The following is a 12,549-nucleotide window of genomic DNA, read 5'->3' as shown; positions in this document are numbered from 1 at the left end:
CTCCGCAGTCAGAAGCCTAAGAAACGACTCTACGGACTACCAATAGATTATCCACAAAGCTAAGGTCATTTTGGTAATTTCAAACAGGTCAAGACTTTGAAAATCACTAGTTTAGGTTGACGTGGCGTATTTTTATTTGTCAACCTATTTTAGGCCTACGCTTACACATTCGTGGATAGCAGGGGAGTATAGCTTCACCACTTTGCCTTGTACCTAATGTTTCAGACTTGCAGTTCAGCGCAAGCAAAGTGGGAAATTTCAGGCACAGAGAGAGAGAGAGAGAGAGAGAGAGAGAGAGAGAGAGAAGTGTGAGGCTTTAGCTTTTAAAAGAGAGAGAGAGAGTAAAGCTTTTGGCTTTTGTGAAGCGAGAGAGAAGCTTGTTGAGGAATGGAGGGCAGCAGTAGTAGTAGCAAGAGTGGCGTGGTGGTGACCAATGAGAGAAGGCCAAGTGGGGGAATCCGAATAGAGAATCCGTTTACTTTGAAGGTGGGTCAAGTATTTACGGGCTTTGGCATAGGCTGCGGTGTTGGTATTGGTGTTGGCCGCCCCATAAATCTAGGTACACATTTAAATTACTATATCTCACTCACTCTCTCTATCTATACAGCTTTATCTCTCTAAAATCTAATTTTATATGAAAGATGGACTTGGGGAGGCTCTTCAAACCCAAAAATGGTGAAGCCCATCAGACACAAGTTGCTAAGAAACCATGTATTAATTTCCATTTTCTCTGTCATTGCCTTTGTTGTTTGTTTTTAGATTTTGGGTCTGTTTAGTTGCTGAGTAAGTGTAGGAAAATGGGATAAAGTTGTCATTTTGAATTTTTGGTATGTGGGTTTAGTGGGAAGAATAAGCTATGTGGGTGTAGGAAAGGTTGGTTGGTTGGAATTTTCCGCATTGTTGTCTTAATTAATGTGTAATCATTAATTATGTGCAATTGTGCATCCTGAAGCTATGCAGGTGTGTTTGAATCTCCTGTGGGGATTTAAATCATTTTCTGTTTTTTTTTTTTTTTTTTGGCCATGAATTTTATGTTGATTATGAAGCATTTGTTCTACAAAGTCATTTTTGAACCTGGTGTCACTCAAAGAAATAAACTCTGCCACCATTGTTAATTAGTAGCATTCTCATGTCTTGAAATATTGAAACTGGTAGTTGTATTCATGACAATAGGTTCAACTTCTAGTCATGGAATCAACTTAAATGATGCTTTTGTTGTTTGGATGCTATTTCGAAAACAATGAAGTTTGTAAGTCAGTGTTAGGCAATCTGGTAGTTACCTAGTAGTGACTAGTTATAAGTACAAACTACTAATGTAGGACCGTCCACCTTACATAGACACACTTATAAGTAGTATAACCAAATTCTAATTTCAAGTAGAGACACTATTGACAATATTATTATCAACTTTTTCTTCTATGGTTGTTATGGTTGTAGCAGATTAGTTAACCAAAATATTGATCTAAACTATGTACCAGGTGCAATACCAGTAGTAAATCAAGTCATGGGTGCCACAAGAGGTGCCACTGATGCGTTTTCTGGTGTTAGCAGACATGTAACTGACACTGTAAGTCAAACATCCTATCTTTTTTTTTTTCATATTTGTGAGTACCCTGGAATTTTCATGAAAAGAGGAACAGAAAATGATTATAACAACTTGAACACTTCCTCAATCTCTTCACCATTTGTCATTATCCAGTTGAGGAAGGTGGGAGCAAAGAACATTGAGGCAGGCGTTGGATGTGGAGTTGGTTTGGGCCATGGTTTTGGAGTAGGTATGTCATGTTAAGTGTTTCAAGGAAAATCAGTTATATGTTGGGTTCATATTTTTACATAATCTGTTGCACTGTTATGCAGACTTATAATATTTACAAGTTCCTGGTGAAATCTACGGTCATCAAGAGATTTGAATTCATGTAACGCATTGTGACAGCTGGTGCTTTGTTTTTTGTTTTTCTGTAATAAATGTTTAATATATGTCACCTTAATTATAATCAGAACATTTAGGGATGTAAACTAGATTTATCACTAAATATTGATGGCTTGCAAAAGGAATTCCTTTATTGACCTTACGTTGGTGGGATGGGTGCTCTGCTTTACTTATAATCATTGAACAGTAGTTCAATTTCCTGCATGTGAAAAGTTTTAGCAGAATTCCTTGTGTGGACTGTCTGGCATTCACATCAGCCTTTCACATTTCCTATTTGTTTTTGTGTATTCTTGATGTCAATACATATTTTGTGTATTCTTTCATCTAAGAATCATTAATATGTTTTAAGTTTAATTCTGATTTAGTGAAATTGGAAAATAAGTAAAAGCACATTATAACACAAAATGACTATTATCAGTGACTATTACTGGAGGCATTGTCAGACATTTAAAGTTTATAACATATATGTTATTCCTACATTTTTGCATTTATGCTTTAGATGAGTTGCTTCTGTCAATTCCCCATGCACACTAAATATCAATTTTTCAAAACTATTATCACTACATGACTAATGTCAAGGCCCAGTGACTGCATTTGGGAATTATTCACAGCTCAAACTCTTTTTCTAGTCAGAGGAATTTGATCAAGGGTGCAGATTTCTGGAATTATAACAGCACATGAAATATATATATATATATATATATAGAGAGAGAGAGAGAGAGAGAGAGAGAGAGAGAGAGAGAGAGAGAGAGAGCGAGAGTGTATTTAATGAGTCAATAAGAACCAAATTCTTCGGTTCAGATTTTTACTTATTGCAAGTATCTGTATAATGTAGTGACCTCATTAATTTTTTCCAAAATATATATCGCATGGTCTGCTTTAATAAATCTATTGGCATTATAGCCTTTGACCTCAAAAAAATAAGATCAATAGTAAATCATTGTTGTAATTCTTTTTCTTCTTTTTAGATCAGTGCTCTGTAATTCATACACTTTAAATTATATCTGAATTATTGACTCCCCGATTGCAGGCCTTGCTCTGAAGCCAGGGGTGTTGCAGCAAATTCAATTCCGTCTTGTAGTAAGTATTACTTTCTCTTGTCGTGTGTTATTGCCTACTACAGTCTACTAATGCATATAACTCCATGTTCTCTAGCAAGCAATGACAACGATGATGATGAAGTTTGGAATTGCTCCCAATTTACCCATTGGTCAAGGTGGCCTCCCAAGTTCTTTGCAAAGTGGCATAGGCATTATAAACGATCCATCCAGCCAAAATCCAATGGGAAGTATCATGCAGTTGGCAACAAAACCACCAGACTATACATCTCAAGGCTTGCCTGGATATGGAAATAAGGGTACAGGTTCAGCGTATGAAAATTTTACATCAAAAAGCTCTCCAGTTGATACACCTTTGAGTAGTCGAACAGAAAAAGTTATCAGCAATTTTCTACAGAATCCACTTTTGAAAGGAGAAGAAAGTGAAACAAGTAAAGTGGTGCGTAACAAATGGAACATGTTTGCTTGCTTAGTAGATTTTTTTATATTTTTCCAGCCATAAGAGGTTTTCTGAAATTTTCTCTATATATATATATATATAATTTTTTTTTGGGGGGGGTGGGAAGGGGTTGTTGTTATAACAGATTCAGTAGTTGGTTTGCCTTTGATTCGACCATTAATCACTTGTAGCTGTGGTTATTGTAAAGTTCCTTTCAGTGCTTTTGGAATTAGTTGTCTGCCCACATAGCAATGGGTGGGTTTTTTTTTTTTTTTTTTTTTTTTCTTAAAAGAAAAATGCTCAAAAGTTTAGAACTGCATTTAGACATTTCATGGACAGTTCAAATGAACCCTCCACTGAAATATGTTTCCGTCTCTCTCTCTCTCTCTCTCTCTCTCTTCATTCTCTAATCTTTTGTGCGATGCTCTAATTCTTCATTTTACCTGTGTAGGCTGGACGCTTGATATCAGAGAACAAAATCCTTCTAATGGTATTATATAATATTGGCTTGTAGTTTCCAATTGATTTTCATGCTAATATAATTATATAGTTACATGTTCTTTTGCGTTCCTTGTTCTTTAGTAGTTGATCTTAGAGGCAACTTTTTGAGATGATGTTATTGCCTGGGGAAATGCCAGATATGCGTTGAGCTTAGTAGTGTTGGTTCATAACTAAATAGGGCATTAGAGTTAATGGTTGTATGAATGAAGCCTAACCAGGTGGGGTTCAAAGCTTTTGGTCTTTTCACTATGGTAAAATCACAGTACGCTTCTAAACCATTGGGTTAGTAGAGCCCCTCATCCACAATGGGCTGGTAGCAAAAAAAAATACCAGATTTAAAATGGAAAAGTCCAAATTTGTGGAAAGCATTCTTTAAGAGGCATCAAGTCACTTTTAATGACATAGCTTTAAATGAATTTAGTAACAAACTGATAATCAGATTCCCTGGCCATATTTTATCTCTATTTAAACATGGGAAAATCACCAAATTAGTTTCTGTAGTCCGAGTCTTTTTTCAATTGGGTCCATGTAGTTTTAATTTTTTTCAATTAGGTCCCTATAGTTAGCTTTCATTAACAATTAGGGACAAATTAAGGAATCCATCAATTAGTCACATTTGTGTAAAGCCCCCATTGCTGCATCATTTGGAACTCTAAATGTGATTAATTGACGGATTCCTTAATCTGTCTGGTAAAGAAAGCTAACTACAAGGATTTAATTGAAAAAATTAGAATTGTAGGAACCCAATTGAAAAACAACCAAAACTACATGGACAAATTTGATCACTTCCCCATTAAATATTTGCATTCTTTTTATTAACAAACTTTATATTCCATCTTTTTAGCAAAATATATTAGAATTGTTCAGTTGAAATTGCCTATGCTTCAGGTACTAAAACACCAGCAAGTCATTGAAGAGCTCATGGAGGAGAATGAGAAGCTTCGCCACGTACTAGTGGAAGACCTGAAAATACCACCTAGCAAGCTTCAAGCAAGTTATTCAAGTAAGAACAAATCTCCATGTACAGATTGTTTTGAGTGTCGAAGAAAACAAAGGAAAAAATAGATGAAGTATTACGATTCTGTTAAACAGCATTCAAGTGCCTTGACTAAAAAGATATCAACTGATACCTCTTTAACTGGAGTTTGGACCTTGATGGCTTTGCTTCCCAACCTTCTAAAGAGCATTGTCTGGGTTCAGTGGGTTACCAACTAATTAAAGAGACTATACAAGTAGAATCCAAGTTACCTAACAAAGAAATGTATTCAACAGGATAAGCATTCCATATACAAACCAGTTGTTCTGCACTAGTTAGAATCCAAGGGTAAATTAACTTACTTGTTCTTAGATACCTTTGTGCTTAACATCTTGATCTACAGTTAACATATTTGTGAATCTTCATCTATGCAAAGGCACAGCAGAGTGCTTTTCTTGGTTTATTCCTGTTGCTGGTTCCAAATCTAGCAGATCATGTCACTGTACTGTCCTGTTTGCTTTAGTAATACTCTTTTAGTGCAGTCCTCACTATAAACTTGTAATTTGATTGACAAGTGCTGAAGTGAGTTTTTTTCTGAATCGCATTGTTCTATTATTGCAGCACATCATGTACACATGTCCACCTGAACACACATTTGACCACAAGTGCTCACTCACATGCAATGTTGTTTTGTTTTGTATACTCCTTTAGGGCAGCACTCACTTATAAATAACCACTGTAATGTGTTTGACTAGTGCTAAAGTGGGCTTTTTCCTGAATCAAAATGATCCATTTATGCAGCACATCTTGCACACATATCCACCCCAAACAGTCAAACACACATGAAAGCACAAAGTACTCACATGCAATGTTGGACAAATTCAAAAGTTACTCTCTCTCTCTCTCTCTCTCTGTGAGTTTGGAGATAATACATTACTCCATCTACAGAGGAAAAGCCCTGCATGATTGATATGTTTGCACCAGAAATTAACCATTTTTGTTTTGCTATTTTCACACGTGGAACAGTGTTGGGTACTCAGAAATGAGTACAAGATATAAATCACATGAGTTCATAATGAGGTTCACCATGAGAGAGAAGGTGATGAGTTATATCATGAACTTATGTGATTGGTTATAAGCACAAATTTGGTACCCATTTTGTAGTAATCAAGCATTTTCTTTTCTGTTTAAATGTCTCTTTTCTTATAGCTAAATGCATTGGCCATTGGAAATATCCTTACCTTTATGGCTTTATCTGATGTGAGGTCTTGTCCTACTAACTGTTGTTTGTCCAACTCAAAGCCCCTCAACATTGAATATGTAAGCATCTTAATTAAGAGTAGTATGTGACATACTGTATGTCTCATGGTACGAGCTTTGTGGCATCATCCATGGGACACTTGTAAGCAAGACGGTCTTTAAATTACTGGGCCTACTCTTTTGGGATGTGGGCCACTGTTCCAGTCTGGGTTTTTCTATTTTAGTTAGCAAACTTCCAAAAATTTTTGGTGAATCTGTCTTGTCATATTATTGGGTGAGCTTCAAACAAAAACAAATTATTGGGTAAAAGTAAAACGCATGCATATTTTTCTTCTCACAGTCATACAAGATAAAAATTAAAAAGCGCATGATGATTTCTTTAGTGTTGGCTCTTTCAAATGGGATCCAAATGCTTTAATAATTTTTACAAACTTTTGTTTTTCCTTCTCATGAAACGACACCATTCATATTTGCTTTAAGAACTAAATCACCAAAGCATGGGACATCCGTTTTGATCTACGTAAATTAACAACGCTACCATCACTTTAAGATTTTTTTTTTTCCTTTTTAAGTTCGACCTCATTGAGCTCAACCCGATTACTGTGAGCAAAGCCAAATTCATCCCGAATTTTTAAACGAATTGGATTTGGATTAAGTTTATTTGAAGTTGAATTCAAGTTCTAAACTTGAAATTTTTTTTGGATATAAACATAACACCATATGATGTTGATATGGTAGTATCAATCCCAAAAAATTATATCAGTGTTATAATTGAAGTAAATTAATAACACAATCACATAAAAAATTTCTTGATTGAATATGTTAGTTTGATCTTCCTCGCCCTCATAACCTGCCTAACCCGTACTCATTACCGACCCTTAAAATTTAACACAGATTGAGAATCTAATAACCTCATAGTCTAGTCATGATCAAGCAATCACATATTAATATGGCCTGGAAAGGAAAGTTATTGATTGGAAAAAAATAAAAAAGAGTAGAGAGTTATTGAAGCATTAAAGTTACAACTAACAAGTGGTTTTTAAGTAATTTTCTTTTTATTGATAATACTATTTATTGAACCGGAAGTGATAAACAGTCTCTCATAAGTCATATGGAATTAGGGGTGCAACTCAAGCGGGTTGAAAGGTCAACCCATGCTTTATTTTTCGGGTTCAGGTTTAGGCGGGTTGCAAATAAGTGAATTCAACACAACCCAACTTCAATTCAGGTTGCCCAATTTCCTTGGGTTGGACTCAGTCTGCAAAATCAAGGAACGAGTTGGTTTCAACTTGTGAAAAAAAAAAAAAAAAAACTTGATAAAAGTATAACACAATTACCTTAATTAATCAAGCATCATAGTTCAAAACTTTAAATATCAACCGAGTTTAAATAAAACAAAGCAATAACTTAAGGCTTCAACATGAAGATAAAATAATAATAACAACATAACAACTATATTGCTACCAAACACTATAGTTTAGGTTTTATTTCACACACAAAAATATATAAGATGAAATACATATTTCGACCTCCTTTTAAATCTCTAGTTCCTCTTCAATAATAATATAAACTAAATATTATATTACTAATTTAAACTAAAATATAATCCAATACATAAATGATAGTATAATACTAATACAAATCGAATTCAGAATTCAGGCTTAGGTTCAAGTTGAGCTTGAGCAGGCATGACCTCTACCCAAACTTAACCCAAAAAATTCGAGTTGAGGTCGGATTCGGGTTCGAGCGGGTTTTGACTTTTTCAAACCCTCCCACACATGTTCAAATATCGAATTAGATTTGGGCAGACTTGGGTTGACCCGACCCAAGTTGCACCCCTATATGGAATGGTCCTTCTAAATATTTAATCATCAAGCAATTAAAAAATGTTGTACAAATTAATATATTACTATATACTTCTACTAAAGTAGTAAACAATGCTATATATGAGAAATGGAAAAGTCTCACTCCCTTTCTCTCTCTCACATGGTTGTGGTGCTAAGGAACCATGTGCACATCACTTTCCTATTCATTCATGTTGTTTTGTCACATGCATATTAGCCCCACCATCAATGAGTCAATGACCATTCCTTCCTTAATGTTATGCATGCTTTCACCATTTTTGTTCTTTTCTTTTTCACCATTAGTGGACCATGCCCAATCCTCCTTTAATCCTTCAAACCACAATAATAAAAGTAAAACTGAAAATAAAAAATCCAAAGGGACACCATCCTATCCCCAAAAGCAATTCATCACCATTCCATATCTTCCTCCTAATTTGATTTCTATCCTTACAGCTTCCACCTTACTTTGACTCCCTCATTCTTTCCCCGCCACTTCCACTACAGACCAATAACACCATCTACACCTATTCATCATCACTCATCCATCTACCCATTCTACCAAAGCAATTACATGGTGTATCGGAGATCCGGATCTTCTACTTGTTTTTTATCTACTTAATTATTTTTACTATATTTTTAATTTTAGTTATATATTATAAACCCAAAGATGTATGAGCAAACAAAGAAATATATGCATAATATTTTTTGGGTGTGTAGAGTTTAAATTGTTGTGCAGAAATCAATTAACGAGTCTGACCGCACACCTTTAACCACCCACACACATGCATTAATATTTCCATTAATTTAACCACCCAAATTTTTAAACAAATATGAGATTTTACCAAAACGTCTCCACTTTAGTGTGTATTTTAACTCTTTATACAAATTGATAACTCCTTGCTAATCCGACGTGGGATTACACATAAAGCTCTACTGTAAGCCATTTTTTACAGCATGAAAGATATTGCTTTTCCTTCCTCTTTTCCTTCTATAATTGGTTAGTTTTCACAAAGCAGTGAGATATATTCTCCCACGCATCTTTATGAAAAAGTTAAGGTTTTATTTAAAACGAGACTCTTTTTTAATCGAAAAGGTGGTTTTATATACAATTGGAATGTTGGGATATTAATTTGAAATTTCAATACATTGGTTAATTTGTGTATTTAAAACATACGACAATTATATATTGAAATATGTAAGGGGTAAGTGTGAGTAGTAAATGAAGTAGATGAGTGAATTGGATAAAATCATGATACATGTATTCTGTGATTAATGCATACATTGTGATGGCCAAGTCAAGAGTCTAAAGCCTTCGCATGTAATCAATTTGATAGCACAACAAGAGAGAATTAATTCAAAGAGACATTTAAGCCCACCTGTGTGGACTATGGTCCTATGTGCTATTCTTTTGTCATAATATATATTGTTTTACTCCAGTCACATGTGACATCACTTAAGATAAAAATATAAATAATATATACAAGGTGATGTAAAAATACATGTGGCAATTTAACTTAACACGTGAATTATCTGCTTTAACACAATGAAAAAAATTGAAGAATATATCCAATCTAAAACCAATTAACAATAAGTGTAGAGACAAAACACTTTATAAATCATTATATATGACCGTAATTTCTGAATGTAATCGATATTCTTTCTCTCAATATTGCCTAACTTCTAACCCAAAAAAAAAAAAAAAGAAGTAAAACAAGGGGCATCATCTATCCTATCCCCAACAGCAATTCACCATCCCATTTGTTCCACATAATTGTATCCTTACAGCTAGCACCCATCCTTTTCCTCCTTATTCATTCCTTCCCCACCACTTCCACCACTTACCAAGAACACCATTTGCACCTTTTCAATTATTCATGCATCACTTCTCCATCTACCCATTCCAGCAAATGAAACCAACTACCTTTCTATTGGCCAATAAGTATGTCTCTCTTTGTTAAAAATATACCACAGCCTTAATTACTAGTTTATGTGCAATGCAACAAACTAATATGTCATAATGTACTCTTATAATTCAAATTGTTTTTCGTTTCATTAACTTTTCAACCGATTATAAAACAATTTACACCTTCTTCACAATGTGGTCTCATAATATGGACTCTTTATTATAAAAACTTTGTTAACAAATTATACAAAAAGAAAAAAATCAGATAAGTGGAAAATCGGTTAATTAAGATATTGAAACACTTAATTTGAAACACAAACAAGAATCACGGGTCTCTCTTATTCAACTACTCAAAATGCTACAAAAGAAGAGCTATAAGTACATGATCCAATACTAAATCTCCACAAACTGTCCTCACCCTCTTCTCACAAATCACAATGGAGCTCCCAAAAATAATAAAGCAAATTAAATTAACCCAAAATAAAATAAAATAAAGACGACAAAAAATTTTAAAAAGAAAAAGAAATTAAGAATACACAAATATACTAATTAATCTACATAAATTTCAAAGGAGGGCCTGTGTTAAACAAGAATTGCAACTCCACCCATTAATACTACCAGCAAGGCCATGCTGATCCCATGAACAAAACCATCTGAGCCGGGCGTGGACTCGACCGGGGATGGTGTCTGTGCAATGGAGGGTGTGGGTGCAGCAGGTGCAGCAGGTGCAGGTGGTGAGCTACTAGAAGATGGGACTGGGCTCTCTGGGCCTGGGCTCACTGGGCCTGGGCTCATTGGGCCTGGGCTCACTGGGCTGAGCCCAGTAGGGGAAGGAGGTGATGCAACTGGAGAGGCGGCAGTTGGGGTTGGTGGGAAGGCTGTGGTGGGGGGAGGAGTTGAAACAGTTGGTGTTGGGGAGGTGGTGGTGGTCGGCGGTGGAGTTGAGTGGTGGGTGGGGGTGGCTTTGGGTGCGTATGAGGGGGCTTGAGCCATGGACAATGCTAGGAGAGATAGTGAGAGTGTGAGGGAGAGCATGGCACGTGTGAGAGCCATGGCTGTGTGGGAGTGAAGTGGTGATCACAGAGTGTGAATGAGAGAGAGAGAGAGAGAGAGAGAGAGAGAGTGGAGTGAGGAATAGGGGTTGCAAGGTGTGAGGTTGATATATAGAGTAAAGGAGCATAGATTCTTTGTTGTGGTAAGCATTTGGGTGCATTGATTTTCATGCCACAAGGTCAGCTGGTTGACACCTATACAATGACAATGACCTCTTCTATTTGTGATTTTGTCAATTATATTGTCCTACCCCAAAAAAAAAAAAAAACTATATTGCACAAATTATACTTGGTATTTTGCATCTTGTATATAGCACAAATTTAAGTATAAAAATTTGTCCCGCCAACGCTTGGACGCTTTTGTTTTGCAATGACGAAAAAGTACAATTATAATGATATTTTTGGATTTATTATGGGTGATTTGGGTGTGTAAGGGTAAATTTTATTAATATAGTTTATGACATTTATTAATTTATTGTTTAAGATTTATCTATTGTAAAAGCTTTTTATTCCTTTTTTTTTTTGTAGTTGTTATATATCATTCCAATTGCAAAACTTGTATAAGATTTTTGAAGGTTGTGAGATCTTTTAAGTAAAAGACAATTTTTAAAATTAGTTCAAATTTGGGTCTTTAAAAAACTTATAACTTTCTTTTTTAGTTTTAAAAATATATTAGTAATATATTGAATTGATCACACTACATATATGTCGGTGTATCAGTTACTTTTAATAATTTTTTTTTTTAGTAGCCCAATTAAAAGGATCGTAATATTACTCCCTAGTTGAATAAAAATATATATATAGTAGTGTTTTAACCTACTTAATTCTCTTTTAATAGTGTCGAAAGTCAGTGTAATTCAAACACTACTTAAGAAGGGTTTGAGGAATAAACGCTAAAAAAATCTTTGATAGAACTGAAAATGGACTAATTTCAAAATTTCCCATAGAGGAGAATGAAATTTTAAAGTTTAATCACTTTTGTCAGGCTTCAAGTAATCAAAGAGGAAACTAGTCTCCCACAAAACTTAAGATAAAAGCATGGAACTGCTATGCATCAACATGTGGCAGAAGCAATTTGTCATCACAGAATAAAGAGAGAGAAAGAGAGGAAACTGCGAAGGATGTGATGGACATTGATTCATAGTGTAAGGGTTTCTTTTTTCATTTTTCTTTTTCATACACCAATTTGTAGGTGACTTAAGATTGAAACTCATGTCTTTTGCCCACTTTATCCTGCGCACTGTGTTAATGGCCATTACTTTTCACAGAACTTAAAAGACTTTATGGGTGTAGGGTAGCTTTATTGTCCCACCAAACTTGCACGAGAATCTCAAATTCACAATGACAAGTCACAAAAGCATCCATCAATTATACACAAAAATCTCAGGAAAACCCCTAGGTTTACCTCCCTACATTTGGGTTTAATTTGCATTGCTATCTCTTATTGATCCACGATTAATTACAATCATCAATGAGCTTGTATTCAACCATATAAATCATTAGCAATTTTCTTTTGGAAGAATCCAATATATTATGTTGTTAAATTCTCAATCAAGTGTAATATATCTCAAAACATCTTGCATGTT

The 12,549-nt window shown here is 34.9% G+C and overlaps 1 protein-coding gene across 1 annotated transcript; it reads left to right on the top strand.

The window, feature by feature from the left end:
- Window positions 1-294: 294 nt before the first annotated feature.
- LOC147273690 (dynamin) lies at window positions 295-5,367 on the top strand. Its single transcript, XM_086257682.1, has 7 exons — window positions 295-559; window positions 1,479-1,567; window positions 1,700-1,775; window positions 2,961-3,010; window positions 3,086-3,427; window positions 3,879-3,917; window positions 4,817-5,367. The coding sequence occupies exons 1-7, from the start codon at window positions 388-390 to the stop codon at window positions 4,991-4,993; spliced, it is 945 nt and encodes a 314-aa protein (XP_086113808.1). The 5' UTR covers window positions 295-387; the 3' UTR covers window positions 4,994-5,367.
- Window positions 5,368-12,549: the final 7,182 nt, after the last annotated feature.

The sequence above is a fragment of the Dryas octopetala genome, chromosome 9 (genome assembly GCF_963921425.1).
Source record: "Dryas octopetala chromosome 9, drDryOcto1.1, whole genome shotgun sequence".
Lineage (NCBI taxonomy): Eukaryota > Viridiplantae > Streptophyta > Magnoliopsida > Rosales > Rosaceae > Dryas > Dryas octopetala.
The sequence above is the reverse complement of the archived record's forward strand: the minus strand, read 5'-3'. Positions and strand labels throughout refer to the sequence as shown.

Coding starts and splice junctions, on each gene's coding strand:
- LOC147273690 (XM_086257682.1), top strand. CDS start 388: ATGGAGGGCAGCAGTAGTAGTAGCAAGAGTGGCGTGGTGGTGACCAAT. Junction 560..1,478: donor TGGCCGCCCCATAAATCTAG/GTACACATTTAA, acceptor ACTATGTACCAG/GTGCAATACCAGTAGTAAAT. Junction 1,776..2,960: donor GGGCCATGGTTTTGGAGTAG/GTATGTCATGTT, acceptor CCCCGATTGCAG/GCCTTGCTCTGAAGCCAGGG.